At 39.3% G+C, this 21,353-nt stretch overlaps 1 protein-coding gene across 2 annotated transcripts in view; it reads right to left on the reverse strand.

Annotated features, from left to right (window-relative positions):
- Positions 1-21,353, reverse strand: part of DOCK1 (dedicator of cytokinesis 1) — a 550,707-nt gene that overhangs the window by 487,809 nt on the left and 41,545 nt on the right. For both annotated transcript variants that reach the window (XM_060241424.1, XM_060241423.1), the window contains exon 2: positions 791-874. In XM_060241424.1, coding sequence (XP_060097407.1) covers positions 791-874 — 84 coding nt within the window. The remainder of the gene's footprint in view (positions 1-790; positions 875-21,353) is intronic.

The raw sequence follows: 21,353 nt of genomic DNA on the forward strand, positions 1-21,353 counted from the left end.
CAAGAAAACATACATATTGATGAATATGCTCCAGTCTGGGGAAAAACTGGGGGGGGGGGGTCAAAGGTTGTGCACCTGCAACCATTTACATTTTAGCCCTCCTCAATATTGATGTCTGGATGCACACAAAAGTGCTTGATAACAGATCACGTATAAGGGAATGCAAACAATGTCTGCGTTGCATCGGAGCCACAAATAACAGCTAAATATTTTTATACAAAATGCTCAAAACCAATACTGGTAAGAGTTAAATATGGCATAAAAATCTAAAGAAGTGTCATAATATACTAATACTGCTTAACTTGAACCTCACTATGGAAGGGATGAAAATTTTAAAAAAATGTTTTTGAAAAGGATTGAACAAGCAGAGACATATTTACTACTATCGTACACAGGCATATAAGTAATTTCAAAGATAAATATCATTTATATTTTCAGCACTGGAGATTAACACCTTTTAAAAGAAGGGCCCTGTATACTATCTGAGGGTATCCTTGGAACATCTGTCTTCTTTCTAACAGCTCAGCCATTGCTACCAGAGATCCATACAAATTAAGCCACACAAATATAAATCCAAAGGAAAAAGAGAGAGATGCATCTTGGAAAGGTTGTTCATTAGATACTACATTTCTTCTCATTTGAAATATTGACTTAATTTTGTGCCAATTCAAATTCTTCAGTGTTTCATTTGATTTCAAATTAGGACTCAATGCCTAAACCGGAAGATACAGTCATTCCCAATAATGACTATGTAAATAATGCATATGAAATCAACTTTTGTACCACTCACCTTCATGTGTTTCCAATATGTGCACTGTGTCTCCTATCTGTAAAGACAGTTCATCTGGCCCCCTGGCATCATAGTTGTAGAAAGCTAGCATGTGAGAAAAAGAGAGAGAAGAAAATCAGGTTTTTAGTATTACCACCAGTGATGCAAACTAGATAATTAGGAGTTGCTGTCAGCAATTTGTTGCACCAAAACTGCTGACAAGTGGATGATAAAAATCCCATCTCCTTCCTACTTGAGGCCATTAGGGAGAAATTTAATTTTCTCCTAACTTCCCTTATGCCTCCAAATCTACCGTGGAGTTTCAATACACTGCCAAATAACAAGCATATCCAAGTCAAAAGAGGATCTGACACATAGGGCCATTTGAAGGGATGGCCATATGAAAAGTGTGGATAAGCTTTCCAACCACATGTTGGGAAACTCCTGGATATTAGACGATGGAGGCTGGGATTTTGGGAGGGAATGGAATTTAGCAGAGTGTAATGCCATACAGTCCACGCACCAAAGTGGCCATTTTCTTCAGAGGAACTGATCTTGGTACACTGGAGATCAGTTGTAATTCCAGAAGGTCTCCAGGTCCCACCTGGAAGTTGGGAACCATTAAGTTGAACCATGCCACTAAAGCCCCCTGCCCCAAAGAAAGGTTGAGATGGCACAGCTCAACTGCAAAGGAAATGAAACCGCATGCAAAAATTAAGACTATGATGCTGCAAGTAGTTTTTGTTGGCAGTTTCATTAACAATAACCTTACATCATCTGAAAAAAATATATAAAACTATACTGGGCTTATAAATATGGTAAAGTTCCACTAACAGAAACAGGTTCTGCTCCTTTATGTTTTTCAACATGCCTTAACATAGTTAAGCAGGCCTTACTTCAGGTAATCCCACTGTCTGAAACTTGGCCAATGAACAATGGGTCAAAAGCCTTCTAAGTGACAGCAACTAATTGTCTACAAAGACACTACAGACAGCCAGACCATCACCTGGCATTTAGACACATGTTACAGTTTGATGTAGTGGTTTGGTGTAGTGGTTAAGTACACGGACTCTTATATGGGAGAACCGGGTTTGATTCTCCACTCCTCCACTTGAAGCTGCTGGAATGGCCTTGGGTTAGTCATAGCTCTTGCAAAGCTATCCTTGAAAGGGCAGCTTCTGTGAGAGCTCTCTCAGTCCCACTGGGTGTCTGTTGTGGGGAAGGAAGGTAAAGGAGATTGCAAGCCGCTCTGAGACTCTAAAATTCAGAGTGAAGGACAGGGTATAAATCCAATATCATCATCAACAATAACAACAATTTCTGTTCTTAAAGAGATCATTTTCCACTTGAGTGAAAGTACTGGACAGTAACTGATGTTTCAGTGGTAATACTTTGGTTATTTAAACACTAATATTATTAGTATTGTCAATTAAAAGGTTAAACATATGGTACATGTTTCAAGATACGTAAATTCTAAACTGCTCTGAGGTCCTAAATCATGAAGAAGAGCTTACATTTTGGTGGCGTTTTTTAATTCTTTCTTGGCTGCCCACGGCAACGAAGAATTGCTCCAAGCAACAAGACAATTACAAACAAAAATGTTTTTAAAAATTTACACAAATGATAAAAATAAGTTTTGTGTGGATAGGTGAGCTCATAAAAATGTTTGTGAGTTAAAAAGTTCTATAGGCTCAGTACAAGTTTGAAATAGGTGCAAATATTATGGCATTTCATGACAAAATGTCACTCTGCCATTCAGTGTCTATAAATAACAGATTCAAATTATTTAGGCAATAATTAAAAGATCCTCATCATTATAAGGGGGGGGGGGTGTTACCTAGGGAGACATGTATCTTAAAGAACACATATCAATAGAATGTGTATTGAATGTATACCTTTTAACTGGGAGGGGTTGTACAGTAGTATGAATAAAGCCTTCATTAGGAAAGACTAGTTATGAAAAGTATGAATTGTGACATTAAATGTCTTGACCTTTAGATGCTTTCAGGATCAGTAATGTACTTATTGTGGCATCTTCTATCTTTAGGCTTCTAAGTCTTCTAAACACAAAGGCCTTTTACTTTGCTTTGTGCAGTAGCAGTTTAATAATGCTCCAAAAACCTCATCACCATGCATATAAATTCCATCAGCTTCTTATATATCCAACACTGTAGCGAAGTCCCTCAGAACAGATAAATGCTGTTCTAATCTTATCTCTCTACTAGAATATTTATCTGTAAATAATCCACTGCAGATATCCTTAGAAAGAAATTTTAACAAGAGGACATGTTTAAGCAAATAAGTATTGTACAGCTCCCCACTAAAATTTTACTTTAGAAGTATGCATGCAAAAAGAGGAGAAAATATAGGTTAAAAAAACCCTAATCATGAAATCATATATAATACGTCTCATCACATACCCATCCCCCCTTAAAAATTATACTAGGAATCAAGTGTGGATAATGATGAAGGAAATTCAGCATCTTATTCTAATGAATCTTTTGGTAGGTGAAAATTTCTCATGCCAAATAATACAATATGTTCCTCCTCCTCCTCCCCCCCTCACCCCGCTTTTACTATTTGGAACCATTGTTTCCCTGCCAGCTTCATCATCCTTCTTTAATAAATCACATGGGCGAAGTTATCCATTCTGAAATTATATCATCAATACTACTATAACACTATGTAGCCAATTAGGTGTGAAAAAGTGAAGGAAATTTAGAATGAACAACCTTGAGAAGTATGCTGAAGAACCAGTGAACAGGAAAAGACACAGTTTTGGCAGTCCAAGAAGAGTGAATAGCTTCAACTCAGACCTGTCCAGAAGTTTCACCTTAGCCTAAACTTCTCGATATTCAGATATACAGATATAGTTCAAATACTCAAATAGTCACCATCCCTAGCATGATTTCCAATGAGATATAGAAAATGCAGCACTTCACAGCTACTTGTTCTTCTGATCTAAAACCTAAATTCTAAGAGGCAGTATATGCATTCAGGAGAATTAGTGGCAACACCTGATCTCTGCTGAACCTTTCTCCCTAAGATGCAAAATATGTATGCACACATAGCCTGATGAATGCAGTTTGGGAGGAAGGATATTTATGCTGCAATTATAAACTGTCTAATACTGAGCAGCTGACAGAGACAGAACGAGTTGCAAAAACTTTGTTCCAGCTAATATACACCAGTGGGACTTTCCTAACTGTGAAGGCTATCCAAAGGAAAGCTAAAAGCATGAATAAGAAAAAGCTTTCCAAAACAGAACAAAGAAAGGTCCCATAAAATAAATACTGGAAAGTTTTTGACAGCATACTCACAATTTCTTCCATAGTCCCTTTAAAGCCTACCTCAGCATTTTCCCCACCACTCAGTCCTTCTTCTATGGACTCACAAAAACAACTCTGAATTAAAATTTGAAATGATGGTGTCTTCCTTAACAGCATCCTTAAATTGCTATAGAAGTAGTATCAACTGATTCACTTCCTCATTATACAGTCTTCAGCTCAAGACTTCCGAACAAAGGAATTAGCAACAGAGAGAATGCCTAGAAAGAGAGCGAGAGCAGAGAGAAAAAAGAGAAAAGAGATGAACTGATATGAAAGCTATTAAAGGAGTTTATCGTACCTGGGAGATTAAAATAATGCCATAAAGCCCAGACACTCACACAAAATTGCTAACTGGTTTAGTTTCCTGTATACTTCAGCAAATGTACCATGTAAACTTTAGGTATACTGCAATTATACTGACACTGAAATCATATAGAACAAATATTTTTGGCTTACTCCCATTAAAATAAAAAACCTCTACTATTAACAAAAAGCACAGTATTTTGAAAAACCTGACTATTCAGCAATAAAAAGTTATTTAAAAAGTCATTATAAGCAAAACTTTAAATGTTCAAGATGCTTAAACAAATGATCAACAGCACTATATTAACAGACATGAAATAAGATTAAAACTTCCAGTTTAGACCTTGAGTGTCAGAGGAAGAATGTTAGTGCACAAGACAATTTCAAGTATCTAAACATAGACAAATGGGTTGTATTTTAAAAACATACCAACCTTGATGGGTGTTTTACGTATTTATGGGCCACTTTCCCACTACAATTTTTATTTTTATTTATTTATTTATTTATTTATTCCGTAACTTATATCCCGCCCTTCCCACAAGTGGCTCAGGGCGGCTTACAACAAACAATAAAACAATAAAATCGGAACAAATTAATACATTTAAAATCAAGCATTTAAAACCTAAAAACCTTAAAATTTTACATTATACATTAAAACTATGCAGTATAATCACAAAAATCTGGAATCTAGAAAGCTACATTTGTCCAGTCAGGCGTAGGCTAACCGGAAGAGGGTCGTCTTACAGGCCCTGCGGAACTGAGTAAGATCCCGCAGGGCCCTCACCTCCTCCGGTAGCTGGTTCCACCACATAGGGGCCATTGTGGAAAAGGCCCTGTCTCTAGTTGTTTTGAGGCGCACTTCTTTGGGCCCAGGGATGGTGAGAAGATTTTGAGTCCCAGACCTCAGTACTCTCTGGGGAACGTGTGGGGAGAGACGGTCCCTCAGGTAGGCAGATTATTTTAAATTAATAATCATGTTCAATTGGCATTTGTGGCTACAAATTCATTATTGTATTTAGGTTTCTTTATAAAGGCTATATCATCCTCTCAACAATGAAAATAAGAACTGTCAACTCTTAGTCAGGAAATCTAGGGTAAAACCTAAGGAGGACAGAGTTTGGGAAGGGGAGGGATCCCAGTAGGGTTATAATGCTGCAGAAAGCCGTACTAATATAATACCACTAAAATGTCCTCCAAAGAAGCCATTTTCTCCAGGAGAACTGATCTGTCGTTGGAGTCTGGCAAACCAAGGACCAATGCTGCCAACATAATTTTTAGGTTGGTCTACTTTTCATTTGCTTTTAGTTTGGGCAATAACTATGGTTAGCATTATGGAGAAATGTTCATCATTAAACATAGTTTGTAAGGCCTTATGGCTATGGTTTCAAATAGTGATCTCATACCAGGAACACTGCAGATTTAATGGTAACCCAAGTTATCATCAAAATTAAAAGTAAGGTTGAGGAACCTTTGAAAACTGAACAATATTATGATTGCATGATTATGATTTCCAAAATTACAGCACACTTAAATTATGGCTTAATTCGCCAAGTTAAGTCCTGTACTTGGAGAATATGGATAAGTGGGTCGGGAAAATACTAATTGCTCTTTCTAAGCCCAAGTGAAACTACCTCTTAAATCTTTTCCCAAGCACCTCTTCTTTTCCAATTATCCTTTCCTCATCCTTTAGCCATTAATTTGGCCCTTTTTTGCTGTAATACCTGCACTAAACTAAATAATCAGCATTCCATTTCCATCACTGGCTAGTAAAGGAGTACTCACATGTCATTTGGATTCAGGCAGAAGGGGAAACAGGTATTTGGATCCCCAAAAAGGCAGACAAAACAGCTACAACAGTATTTGACACTCTAAGAAGACAGCACTCAATCACAACTCAAAGGCAATTTAACAATTATAAATGTAATCTGTAGCACATAAATCCAAAAGCCACGAAGAAACACCAACCAAAATAGCATAACAAAGGGTGCAAGTTTTAAAGGTCTCCAGAATTGTATCTGGCTGTTCAAAAATAAATGAGAGTGAGAAAAAAGATTTTATCAGGGTCCAGTTCAATTGAAGATTCTTTTTAGCTAAATTTCCTCTCTCTTCCCCATCCCCACTTTTTTTTAACATCCTGCCTGATAAAGAGCTCTGAAGAACTCAAAAATTTGGTCTTGATACAAGTTATTACATGGCTTTCGGTTCTACATTTTGCTATGTCCTTTAAAAATAATTAACAACAATCCTAAGCAGTGCTATACCCTTCTAAGCCTATTTACTTCAGTGGGTTTAGAAGGGTACAACTGGATTTAGGATTGCGCTGTCAATCTCTCAGTGAGATAAAGATTCTTGACAAGGAGATAGAAACGATGGTACTTCATAGTTATGTGGAATCATTCCTCAAAAAACCAACAGCAGTGAAAATGTGGAATCATTCCTTTAAAAAATAGTAAAAATGCTGTGCACAGAAAAAAGAGAACAAAAAAACCCTATCCAGTTTAGGACAGACTTTATATATACTGTTATTTTTCATTCATTTGTTTTGCTGAAGGGGACAAATACTGAGACAAAGAGAGACAGAGAGACACACAGAGAGAGAGAAAGAGACAGAGAGGCAGTCTCTCTCTCACACACACACATAGAAACAGAGAGACAGACACACAGAGAGATTGACAGAGAGAGAGAGACAGACAGAGAGACAGTGAGCTAACCATGCACATCACAAGCTGGAGACAGAGTTTCCCTCTCTCCCTTCTGTCTCTCAAAGCTTTTCCATCAGGCACCACAGGAGTAGCTTGGACTCTGCTGCTCTCTCTCAGCATGTGCTCATCTGCTCTTCTTGCTCTTCTGGGCCCAGGGGACAGCATCAACCCTCCCTACTCCATCCATTATGCCAACAATTAATCCTGGACCATAGCTCTAGGTACAAGGAACAGACTTAGAGTAGCAATTGCAGTCTGGCACCTTCAACTGTCTAAGACAGGATGAGATGTCTAGGACATCACAACTGCCTAGGTAACACAAATTCACCTGATTCAATCAAGGAAATTAATATTTCCCCTACTTAAGTGGTTTTTACTACAATCATGCATCACAATGACTGGCATAGCAGGGAGGACAAATTCCAACTCTATCTCTGGGAGACTCAAAAATAGTTCCTAAACTATAGTCTAGAGTCCAGAGATTGATTTAATCAATTTATCCAAAAATTATCCTTTCTGCACACTGACCACATTTTATGTTGTCAGAGAGTCTCTTATGTTCAAATCCTAACCTGCTATTTTGCAGCTGTAAACGTATACCAAAGACTGCAGCACAGAGATATGTTGACCCATTCTGCATAACTCAGAAAGGCCATTCTTAAAGCCACACACAACTCTGCCTCCACTGCGACTCAGCTCTCAGTATGCAACTCTATGAGAAGAATTCTAATAAGTCTGAGGGATGCTGACAACTCGCTACAGCACCCAGGCTATCTGGCGAACCAACCTCTTAAATACCATAAACCAAAATAGCTATCAAATAGGAACTGACAATCACATTCTGTGCTGATCTCTGATGAATTAGGAGCACTGATCTAGTATTTTGCAATGGGATTTTAATTAAGCCTTTTTTAAAAAGCCATCTTGTGAAGAGATATGGCCTAAAGCATGTAGCTCAGCAAGTTTCTTACTTGAAGTGGTTCTGAAAGAACAAAGCAGAAAAGCTGATTGAATTTGAAAAGGGAAGTGTGTACAGCCACTAAAATGTGGAATACAAATGCTGGTTTATATTAAAATACATGTAATACTGCAGAAACATACTGCTGAGCCTGGCAACACAGGTACATGGGTATATGTGTACACAAGGTTTTATCACAGAGTTTCCTCAATTCCTACAGTACCCTTTGCCACCTCCAGGTTTTACCTGGAAATGATGCAGTTACATCATTCGTTTTTATTTTTATTTCTTTTTTTATTTTTCTCCTGCTGACACTCAGAGCAGTGGTATGGCAGCAGAGCTTGCCAGCAGGAGATGAAAGCCCTGGGAAGCCTAACTGTAAATGTTTTATGAACATACCTATTAAAAGTCTTACTCAAAAGTATAATCTAAAAGTTGCATTTAGCACAGAGTCTGCTTTGGTTAGGTTGTTGAGAGTGTTACATGTTTTTAAAAATGTCTTACAGTTATAATTGACACAATTTCTATCATGCATGCATATAACTGCCATTGTGCAATTCTAAATTGAATGGTGGGGTTGAGATGCAAAAGCAAGGAAATTAATAGAAATTTAATTTCCTGACTACACCAAAATACAGAAAATGAAAATGCAACTAATATCCATGGGCACCTTAAGGTTAGTGCACAAAAGTGGAATGTGTGTTTTAATAATGTGCAATTTACATAGCTGAAATGCTAGGAAGGAATTTTGTTTTATTCATTTCTTAGTCAAAAATCTTCAATGTCACTCTAAGAAGCAATGATAATGTACACTAGCCTGTTGGCCATAGAATCAGAATGGGATGTTTGAAAGTTTCCTATGTTATCCAACCTAGAATGTTGCACACTGATGACACTGTGCATGACAGTAACTCCGCTGGCTTAGAGAGCAAACTATTTTTATTAAAGTAAGCTTTAGAGCTGTATTATGGTAGACAACCTTAGCTAGAGATGTGAAAACCTGGAAAAGAAAAATGGAAAAATCTGTTTGCTTTCATTTTTTCCCCATCACTTTTTTTTTTTCAATTTTTCCAATGGAAAATTGGGAAATTTCAGTAAGCACTAATATTTTCTCTTTTAGAATGAATTGAATGCTTCTTAGGTCAAGGTTTCTCTTCACAAAATTATAGTGTGAAAAATCCTCAGCTGAAAAGTTGGGAAATCTGGGGAAACATGTTTTTTAAAATCCTGTACTTTTTTTTCCTTTGCAGTCAGTGAGCTGAAATGTTTTACTATTAAAACATACTATTAAAATTTACTTGAGATAATCTACAGCATTAGATAATAATGTCTACGTATACTATAAACATACACCACACTTTCAAGAATGATTTTGTTTACATTTTAATAACCTTTGTAACAATTAATACAGTACATTTAATGATAACTATTAAAGAGATTTTGGTTTAAATCTGTATGTAAAATGTTAATCAGCTAGAATACACATCAGAGTTCTCTTCTGCTCTCTATTCCATATTATGAACATCCACTGATGACACAAGTGACAGAAAGAAAGCTCGAGTAACTAGTTAAGAGGAAGGGTTCTGTTACATATTTTTTAAAAAACGGTTGTAAGGATGAAGCAAAGAGGAGGAATAAACTGGCCATTCTCACAATGGAAGGAAGTAAGCAGTGGGATCCCACAAGGGTCAGTATAATTTAATTTGTTTAAAAAATGATTTGATAAATGATCTGGGATTATTTAATAAATGATCTGGAACTAGGAGAGAGTAGAGTAGTGCAGTGGCCAAGGACACAAAATTATTCAGGATGGTGAAAACCATGGGTGACCAGGAAGAATTCCAAGAGGATCTCCACAAACTGTGCAACAATGTGGTGGATGAAGTTCAATGTAGGTAAGTGTAAAGTGATGCACACTGGTACCAAAAAAGATCTCAACTTCAATTATAGGCTAATGGGGTCTGAACTTGCTGAAACTGAAAGGGACCTTGGGGTAGTAGTAAATAGCTCAACGAAAGCATCAACCCAGTGTGCTGCATCAGTGACAAAGGCAAACTCTATGTTGGGGATTATTAGGAAAGGGACTGAAAATAAAATGGCCAATATTATAATGCTCCTGGAAAAATCTATGGTGGAGCCTGAATTGGAATACCATACAATTGGGCAGTAGAGCTGATGGACAGTAGATTTAGGATGGACAAAAGGAAATACTTCTTTACACAGCAGGCAATTAAAAATGTGAAGTTCACCATCAGAAGATGTATTAATGGCCACAGGCAAAGAAAACTTTTTAAAGGAGATTCATGAAACATAGGTCCTATCAATGGCTATAAGCCATGGTGACTAAAAGGGGAATTTCCACACTCAGAGACAGTAAATCTTTGAATACTAGTGCTAGGAGGCAAAATGCTACTGATAATTATAATATACAGACATGTTCTACAATCTTTACTGAATGTAAGTAATAGGGCTAAGCTTTTTGCAAGGCACATAACACAAGATTACATCTTCAATCTCCTCTATACCATTTTTGGAAATCTTTTCACCTGCTGCAGATACTATGACAATGGAATACTGATCACATGAATTCTAGCTACATCTCATCCAACATACTGTGTGGCGCACTTATTTTAACATCTAGTAGATGTAAGCCATGGGGGTCTACAAGCAAAGTACCAGAATCAGATCCGTAGCTAAAAAGGAAAAAAAAAAAATCACCTTCTTACAAATGGCATGTCCAGGGCTTTTTTTGAGCAGGAATGCAGTTCCAGCTGCCTTGGCATCAGGGCTGAGGCCTAATATGCAAATGAGTCCCTGCTAGGCTTTTTCTACAAAAAATCCTTGTGTGAAACAGTGGTGATATCAGGGGGTATGGCCTAATATACAAATGAGTTCCTGCTGGGCTTTTTTGGTAGAAAAAGCATGTCCATACTCTGCTTTAAAAGATAACTGAAAAATTGCAGGTGATATCTATTGCAAGTTGCTCTCTGGGCACATGGAGCACAAGCAGAGATAACACTTTTGATTCACTGGGAGATCAAGTGGTATGATGAAGCTTTGTCAGGGTTATAGAACAGAATTAGTTTTACATAACAATAGAGAACCCATTTTCCCATAATTACATTGTGCCTGCAATATGGAACAGAAATCATAACAAGAATCATACAAACAGTGAAACTCTATGTTGTCAAATTCTGTTACACACACGGAGGACAAAAGAACATTTTACAAGCCATAAGACTAAATCAATTCTTAGAATGGAGAACACTGAATTTTAAAGGAAGACCAGGAATTTTAAAGGAAGGCAGATTCGAGACTGGTAGCAGTTATTCAACATAAGGTTTATCTCTATACATCTATATCACTGACTCTGCCCCTTGCAGTGTTTACTGTCACAATTCCAGACCAAGGGTAGATAATCCTTTGTAAGTGTGCTGACAATGCCATTCCAGACCATTTTGTGTGATACTCAGGGCCAGATCCAAGCAACAAAAGCATTAGCAGAACTGCTGAATCCAGCAGTCCATGGCTTATGCCTGCCATTGTCTCCCAGAAATCTACAGCCAAATCTATAGCCAAGTCAACCCCTTGAAACACTGGCAGGGACTCTGGAGCTTGACTTGCTACAACAGTACTTGGTCAAATACAAATACAATCCTTGCCTGCCCCTTCCCCATTGAGTCTTCTGGCACACCAACACCTTCACTTGGAGACACTGCATTTGGGGACACAGGCTAAGAAAGGATGCCTATTTTGACGAACACTGGCCTGAGCCCTGTCCTAAAGGGGGGAAGGGTTTAGAAATAGAATGAAATAAAATATTCTGCACCAACTGACTTTGTTTGTATCGCCTGCAGATCTCATGCATTTTCCATCCCCATGAAAGCTTTAGTGCTGAGTAACTTGGATCCCTGAAGTAATGATGTAATGAAGAGCCCCGTGGTGCACAGTGGTAAAGCTGCAGTACTGCAGTCTGAGCTCCCTGCTCACAACCCGAGTTCGATCCTGGTGGAAGCTGGGTTGAGGTAGCCGGCTCCAGGTTGACTCAGCCTTCCATCCTTCCGAGGTCGGTAAAATGAGTACCCAGCTTGCTGGGGGGAAAGTGTACATGACTGAGGAAGGCAATGGCAAACCACCCCATAAAAAGTCTGCCATGAAAACGTGAAAGCAATGTCCGAAAGCAGAGTCGGAAACGACTGGTGTTTGCACAGGGGACTACCTTTACCTTTTTAACTTGGAGCTAAGATCAACCCTCATTTTATTTATTTTAACAAGTAATATATGCAAAACTATAGTGAAAATATTAAACAAATAAATATCTACAATTTCAATTACTAACAGCGCATACTCAGTGTTGCGCAGGAAGCAGGAAACATCTTCGATCAAAACACCTGATAAGTAATGTCATCCCACAACCACTGTTCACTTCCCATAGTTGTTATTGGCAGTCATTGTAAGAAGCCATGAGAAACATCAGCCATTCAGCTATAAACAGATTTCTAGGCATGTGATAAATATTCAGTGCTAAGAGGGAGGCTTGCTAATTGCTGGACATAAGCCAAGACAGGCTGGTCCAAATTTAATCAGAAAGTAGTGAAGCAGTATGAGCAAGTAATGGCTACAGGGAAGCCAGGTTTCATGAGATCATCACTAATCAGTAAAGTCCCCATCTCCTGGCTGGAGGAAAAAACGCACCACAGTCATCCAAATGAGTTATTTTCACACTACCATTAAAACTGATTCCAAATAAATCATGACAAACTTGGGGGAAAACAAATGGGAAAGCATTTGGGATGCACATCATCTGGACTGTGAGTAACAATAAAATGAAACAAGTGTTACAATAGTGGGGGGGGGGGGGCTCCTAAAGATTGTCCCCAACATGAATGCCCAAAGTGTGATGGGCTAAGCAACAAATTCTGTAGCAACAGCAACCCAGCTCTTCCAGCAAGGAACTTTAAAATACCATATTGAATGGTGCTGACAACACAGCAGGTGCAAGACATAGGTGACAAGAATGGAACAAGAAATCGATACACCTTGCTAAAGGCTTATCTCAGCCAGTCTCTGCCAAATTGACACTTTAAATGAGTTTGCACTTGTTGTGACCACTAGAAAAGGATTCAACAGTAGTCAATGATGCCTCAAATCAGCAAAATGGGATAGGTCAACATCAGGCTAGATAGGGTAAGAGTCACAAACATCAAAACAAATGCATAACTTTAAAAAGAAAGAAAAAATAAGTAGTGGTTGCGATGTATTCTGCTTTCTTTGACAGTACTTTTATCAGCGCTTAAACTGATATGGAACATTCACATCAAACAAAATAAAGGCTTAAGCTAAGGGAAAGACCAAACAGTAGGATAAAAGCCATCCTCCTCCTGTGATAATAGCCATAAATATTTTATATAAATATAAAATATGTACACATACACAAAATGTACATATACACAAACTCATCCTTTACACAATGATTAATATCACTGTAGCTTCTTCCAGGTGCACAAAGTATGTCCCACAGTTCACTCGCTGGAGTAATCTGTTTTACTAAAAGATAAATACAGCATACATCTTATGTGCAATGAAAAGCTCCAAAGACCCAAGCAAATAATTGCTTCCTTACTTCACAAGCTTGCATTGCTTCATTAAAGCTCGTTTCAGTAAGAACAACTGTGCTAGACATCACTAGTTTATTGCAGAAAAAGGGAAACATCCAGAACAGTGAGCCTCCGTTTTCTACGGCAGACAGGCAGAGGGACTTTGAAGAAAGCTTATCTTTATGTATACATCAGTTGTGTACTCTCTGGTCCAACTGACAGCTCATCACAGTAAAGCTATATTGTATTATTGCAACATCAGTCATCTAACACAGTCACCACAAGAAGAATACAGAACTCTGGTAACAAAACAAAATAAGTGCCACTGAACAGTCAAGAAATGCATTCCACCTATGCATATATGTCTTCTGCACTGACAAGTTCAACTAGGGCCTTGTTTTATGGAAGGAAAAGAAGGTACTCTAACTTTAAGTTACCCTTGAAGTTTTACAAGTCCTGGAGGTTCGTAACAACCCCTGCAGAACAAAAGAGTGCTGTAAGCACACACCCAACTCTTGATTCATTAAAGCCAATTGTAAGAAACAAAACTTTCTGCTAGCAGCTGCAGTTTGTAACACCAACATTTTCTCAGCCAAGGGCAGAATAAAAATTATGTGGCTTGTTTTCCATGTGGCTTTTTACCCTCAGAAAAGTAAGCAGATTTTGAACTTGAGATGCTGTCAGCAAAGGATGAAAGGTGAGATAAAGGGGAGATGCAGTTTGAAAACATCAAAATGTAAAACTGTTTACGCAAAATCAATAACAAGAAGTCACATGACATATTTAGCATTCTCAACTACAACAGAAATAGCTTGGCTTGGAAACAAACTCTAACAAAGAGCTACTGTATGCCTTAATCAGGGCGTCATAGCACCCTTGTTCTATGGCAATCAGTTCTTTTTCACTTGCAGCACTCCTTATTTAAGGGATTCCTTTGGCTATACACATAATACGCATTCTAGAAGAAAGCAGGAAGGAAGACATAATTTATGATCAGTCAGTCATTCAATACATCTTTCATGGTTTTTGCCCCTCCTCAAACTCAAGATACAGAGTGCATGATCCAGCTAAAATTTTCAGTCACATTGGCTTCCCAAGACAGAAACATGAGCACATCCTTTCCTTTCCCACAGGAAGGGAAAAGAAGTCAATAGAACTTAACAGCACTTGACTTTGCCTGGACTTTGGCTAAATCAGGATGCACATCCTAAAACAATGAACTAGCTCTTGGCCATACAGGTGCTTTTAAGTTGAGCAGACTGACAGTGCAAATCCTAAGGAGAGTTACTCCGTTCTAAGTCCATTGAAATGAATAGGCTTACGCTGGAGTAACTCTCTTTAGGATTACACTGTGAATGTCCTACCAACTGCAGAGCTCAGGGGACCCTACACCAAAATTCATATCCTGACCATTATTGCTGCTGTCCATCTGAAGTAACAGAGACCACAGATCACTCCATCTTACACTGTGATTGATGGGACACCACTCAGAGACTTCTGGATTACATTTGTCCTTAGTATGTATCAGCTGCCTGTTAAAACTCTTTTTGGATGGCATTGTTGCCAAATTCTTAGCACATGTGGCTTCTTTATGCTATCAGAGATAGGGGTTTTCATTGCTGTATTTTAATGTTTGCTGCTTTGTATTTTATCTTGTATCTTTTTGACTTTGCTCAAGAGCTTCCATCAGAGGACTGTAATTAGAAAGTAAAGAAATTAAGAAGAATAAAAGCTTTTCAAGTGCATTTCTTTCCATATCTGTATATTCCCCATCCTTTCCTGGCATACTGTTACTCTATATATACTGTCCAAGCTATTCTACACAGTCAAATGGAGCACCTGGTCACCTACCGTTATTCTATTCCCAACACACTTAGATTTTAGAAGGTGATAATGCACATGAATTTTAATCCACTAGCAAGTAAGATGGGAAATGATATTTCCTACTATTCACCTCTTTGGAGTATTTACAAAACAAAAAAAATCAGCAGAATCAGTAGTTACCTGTTCATACTGACACAATGATTCAAACCTCATGTCTTTACGTTCTCATTTTTCAAGTTAAAAATTGTTGCCATCAGCAATGGGGCAGCATAGTTACCTAATGTCTGCAGTTTATAAAAAAAATATGTGGCAATGTGACCAGAGCACCAACTCCCTTGCTAAGAATGTTTTGCAAGACCTCTAGGTGCACGCAGACCCTCTTAACTCCAGCATGTAATAACGGCAGCTAAGTTTTACAAAGCCATCTTATAAGTCAGATGCAAATAGTCTTCATTTAAAAAAACAAAAAAGGTCATTCATCTGTTTTCTGACCACAAGATCTTCAACACCTGTGACTATGGCACCTTTTATTTTAAAATACTTTACTAAGGAATAACAGCTGGGAGGAGAGTAAGTTGTAAGATGGAAGACACATTGCATCAAAAATAGGAAGACACAAGAACACTTTATGAAAAGCTGGGCATTAGTCTGCAACTTCACTTTTCTGTTATGACTTTTTATATATATATAGTAGTATATTCAGTAGTATATTCAAAGCAACTGCAATTGGATTTATAGCTGACCTGCAGTAAAAGGTTGCCAGGTCCAACTCAGGAAAGGATACTTCTGAAACGAAATTGGATCGGTTCTTTTATCATTCGTTAAAAATGGCATTGTTCTTTGGACAGTAGTTGTGTCGTGCATAGGATGGTTTATTATCTGTATCACTGAATTATTTATAAATTTACAAAAAATAATTTATCGTGGATTATACTGGGTATTTTTTACTTGAAGTGAGTGTGTTGTTTTTTTCCCCAGCTGGGGATTGGCAACCCTAGCACTGAAATGGAATTGATAAAAATTAGGGCACGGGCACTAGTAAACTGTGGGGGAACTGGTTACATTAGATTACATCCATTCAACTTTTTAAATCAATGCCATCCATCTCCTTTCCTCAATACAGCTGTCATCCCACATGCCTTATGTCCATTTAGGTTCCATAATCTCAACATAGACTTTTCTGGTGATTAAAGGAGGACCCTTCCTTCCTTTTTCACTAGCTGAAAAGATAGTTCCAAGCCACTGTATCTCAAGTGGCTACCCTGCTGGATTAGAGGAATGCTGTAGACATCGTCTATCTTGATTTCAGTAAGGCTTTTGATAAGGTTCCATATACGATCCTTGTTGACAGGTTGGTAAAATGTGGTATGGATCCTGTTACCGTTGGTGGATCTGTAACTGGTTGACAGATCACAACCAAAGAGTGCTTGTGAATGGTTCCTCATCCTCTTGGAGAGGAGTGACAAGTAGAGTGTCTCAAGGATCTGTCCTGGGATCTGTTTTGTTCAACATCTTTATCAATGATTTGGATAAAGGAATAGAGGGAATGCTTATTAAATTTGTCAATGATACTAAATTGGGAGGGGTTATAAATACAGTAGAAGACAGAAACAGGATACAGGATGATCTGGACAGGGCTAAAATCAATAAAATGAATTTTAACAGGGATAAATGTAAAGCTTTGCATTTAGGTGGGAAAAATCCAATGCATAGTTATAGGATGGGGGAGACTTGTCTTAGCAGTAGTATGTGCGAAAAGGATCTAGAGGTCTTAGTGGATAATATGCTGAACATGAGTCAACAGTGTGATGTGGTGGCTAAAAAGGCAAATGCAATTTTGGACTGTATCAACAGAAGTATAGTGTCCACATCACATGATGTGATGGTTTTATTTATTTATTTACCTTAAATTTGTATGCCGCCCACTCCATATGGCCTCTGGGCGGCTCACAGTCACAATACCACAATAACAATACCTTATGGTTATAAAATCAAAACATATATAACAATTTATACTTTAAAGACTTAAAAATGGTGCTATAAAATTTCTTACATAGGCGGTCCAGTTTCATTATAGTTCTTAATTCTCTGTATTGCTCTATTAGGTGTCTTACAGATGGATGGTAGTGTTCAGAGACATACCAGAGACAGTAACGCATTAGTTACTGTAGGCCTGTCAAAAAAGGTTGGTTTTACAGGCCCTGCAGAATTGAGAAAGATTCCGCAAGGCTCTTGTGGCCTCTGGAAGTGCATTCCATAGATTAGGGGCTGCTACAGAGAAGGCCCTCGCCCGTGTAGAGCATAATCTGGCCTCCCTTGCCCCGGGGATGGATAGCAGATGTTGATTTCCTGAACACAGTGCTCTCTGGGGTATATATGGGGAAAGGCTGTCCCTTAGATAGGCAGGTCCTTGGCCATGTAGGGCAGGGGTGGCCAACGGTAGCTCTCCAGATGTTTTTTGCCTACAACTCCCATCAGCCCCAGCCAGCATGGCCAATGGCTGGGGCTGATGGAAGTTGTAGGCAAAAAACATCTGGAGAGCTACCGTTGGCCACCCCTGATATAGAGCTTTAAAGGTCAATACCAACACTTTGAAGCAGATTCGGTACACAATAGGCAGCCAGTGCAGCTCTTTCAGCACCGGTTGAATGTGCTCTCATTGAGGGAGCCCCATTAACAACCGCACTGCAGCGTTCTACACTAGCTGCAGTTTCTGTGTCAGAGTCAATGGTAGCCCCATGTAGAGGGCATTACAGTAGTCTATCCTCGAAGTGACCATAGCATGGATCACCATTGCTAAGTTGCGCTGCTCCAGGAAAGAAGCCAGTTGCCATACCCGCTGCAGATGAAAAAAGGCAGACTTGGCAGTGGCTGCCAGCTGGGCCTCCATACACAGAGGGGGCTCCAGAAGCACTCCCAAGCTCCTGACCTTAGGGACTGGTATCAACGGCACCCCATCAAAGACCAACAAAGGAATCTCCCTTCCTGGACCACCATGACTCAGATAGAGAACCTCCGTATTCATCGGATTCAGCTTCAGTTGACTCAGCATGAGCCAGGATGTCACGGCTTGTAATGCCAGGTTTAAGTTATCTGGGGTGGAGCCGGACTAGATAGAGCTGGGTGTCATCTATTTATTGATGGCACCCAAGCCCGTACCTCCTGACAATATGGGCAAGGGGGCACATATAGATGTTAAATAACATCGGGGATAGAACCGCCCCTTGTAGCACACCACATATAAGTGGGTGTCTCTGGGATGATTCCTCCCCTATCACCACCTTTTGTCCCCAACCTAGGAGGAAAGAGGCCAGCCATTGTACGGCGGCCCCCGAATCCCCAAGTCAGCAAAGCAGCTAGTCAGTAGCTGATTGTCCACCGTATCAAAAGTGGCTGACAGATCTAACAACAGCACTGCTGGGCTGCCTCGATCCAGATGCCTCAGGAGGTCATATATGAGGGCAGCCAGGACTATCTCCGTCCCGTGATCTGGGTGAAAGCCAGACTGAAACACATCCAACGCCGAAGTGTCACCCAGGAACCCCTGTAACTGAGCCGCTACTGCCCACTCTATGTTCTTATCCAAAAAGGCTAAGTTTGACACCGGTCGATAGTTTGCCAATTCAGCTGAGTCAGCAGATGTCTTTTTTAAGAGGGTTTGGATCTTATTGGATCTTGGTATTGCTTTACTCTGTTCTGGTAAGACCTCACCTGGAGTACTGTGTTCAGTTTTGGGCACCACTTTTTAAGAAGGATATAGGCAAGCTGGAACGGTCCAGAGGAGGGCAACAAAGATGGTAAGGGGTCTGGAGACCAAGTCCTATGAGGAAAGGTTGAAGGAGCTGGTCATGTTTTGCCTGCAGAGGAGGTGGCTGAGAAGTGATATGATCACTATTTTCAAGTACTTGAAGGGCTGTCATATAGAGGATGATGTGGAATTGTTTTCTGTGGCCCCAGAAAGTAGGACCAGAACCAACGGGTTGAAATTAAATCAAAAGAGTTTCCGGCTCAACATTAGGAAGAATTTCCTGACCGTTAGAGCAATTCCTCAGTGGATCAGGCTTCCTCGGGAGGTGGTGGGCTCTCCTTCCTTGGAGATTTTTAAACAGAGGCTAGATGGCCATCGGACAGCAATGAAGATCCTGTGAATTTAGGGGGAGGTGTTTGTGAGTTTCCTGCATTGTGCAGGGGTTTGGACTAGATGACCCTGGAGGTTCCTTCCAACTCTATGATTCTAAGTAAAGGATAGAAGTCATAAGTTAATCTTGCCCTCATGACAACAGTTCCATCAGGATTTCCATAAACTTTTTTTTACATATCTACTGCTTTTCTCCGTAAGTCACAGCACAAAATTATGTGCTGAAGGGGCTTGTTCGTGAGTCCCACCTACATATAACACTTAATGTGTGAAGAGTTTCGTACCCATCTGTTATCTGTACCCATACTTGATATGTCATGCATTTATATAATCCTGCTGTTTTAATAGTGGAAGCATTAAAGAATTGCATTTCACCATCACAATTATTGTCCACATACAGTTGGACACATAGACTGAGGACTGCTGCTTGATGCTGTGTTCAGCATCTAAGAATTGTATATATGGACCTTGTCAAAATTCCCTCTACGCCATCACATTCAAAAGTCAGGACTGAAAGTCAGGACTGCAATAATGTCTATATTTCATACAAATCCTACACCACCTATGAAGAGCATGAACACTTGGCTTAAATTCAATAACTAGGTAACTATGGTATAGTATGTGTTACATAAAATCTACTGAAAATTTGACCCACACTGGTTTCACCAGCTTTGCCAAGCTATTTCCTGAATTTACAGGAAGCATAAGCAAACAGGAAAATTTAATAGACATACCAAGGTTAAACCATTGCTTCTATAAAAAGAGCCATCTATATCTATATAACACAAGATGTCCTATGTTACAGAAGTTTCCATGCTTTTTTGTAAGGCTGATAAAAGAGATTAATACCTTCTGCCAACTACAGTACCTTTTATCAGGTAAGGTTAGTTCACCAGTTGCAGTCATTCCTGGAGAAAGCAGACCTCACCCAGAAACATGTGCCTTGGTAACATTTAGATTATATTACCATAAAACACTCTAAATAGTACTGCAATATTTGACGTACTTAAGGAGTTTAGACATTATAAATGAAGTTTTCTATAAGCAAAATAGCAAATATACCAGATTACCTGAGAAACAACTAGAAGCTGATGCACCCCATCTACTTTAACACATGTACCTTAATTTTTGTACCTTCTGAAAACTAGGAAAAAACCAAGTGGGGCTCACAAGAAACTTGCAAGGAGGCAGCATTCTCCTACCTTTGCTTCTTTCCCCCTCCCCCTTCTCTCACTTTCTTTCTCCTTCAACTCAATACCCTCTTCTTTCTCTTTCTCTCTCTCCAAGCCAATTTCCCTTTCTTTCTCTTCTCCCCCCACCAAGCCAATATCCCCTCCTATCTTTTCTGCCTCCCTCATGCCAATTTCCCTTTCTTGATCTTTCTCTCTCTAAGCCAATCCTCCCTTTTTCTCTCTCACCCAAGTCAATCTCTCCTCCTTTCTCTTTCTCTCTCCCCCCAGCCCATCCCCTCTTCTCCTCCCTAAACTAATACTCTCATATTTCCTTTTTTCTCCCCTCCCCCCACCTAGCCAATCCTTTTTCTCACATCACTCGACCAATATGGCATCAGGTAAGGGGGGCATGGGTAGGAGCTAAGTCACCTCTCTCAAGCCCGCAAGAACGCTGGGGCTCATGGCAGCTCCATACTGGTTGATGTCACTGTCCCACGTCCCCTAAAAGAGACACAAAGTTCTCCTGCCTGTCGAAACTTGGAGTGCTTTGCAAGTCCTTTA

The sequence above is a fragment of the Heteronotia binoei genome, chromosome 6 (assembly GCF_032191835.1).
Source record: "Heteronotia binoei isolate CCM8104 ecotype False Entrance Well chromosome 6, APGP_CSIRO_Hbin_v1, whole genome shotgun sequence".
NCBI classification, from domain to species: domain Eukaryota; kingdom Metazoa; phylum Chordata; class Lepidosauria; order Squamata; family Gekkonidae; genus Heteronotia; species Heteronotia binoei.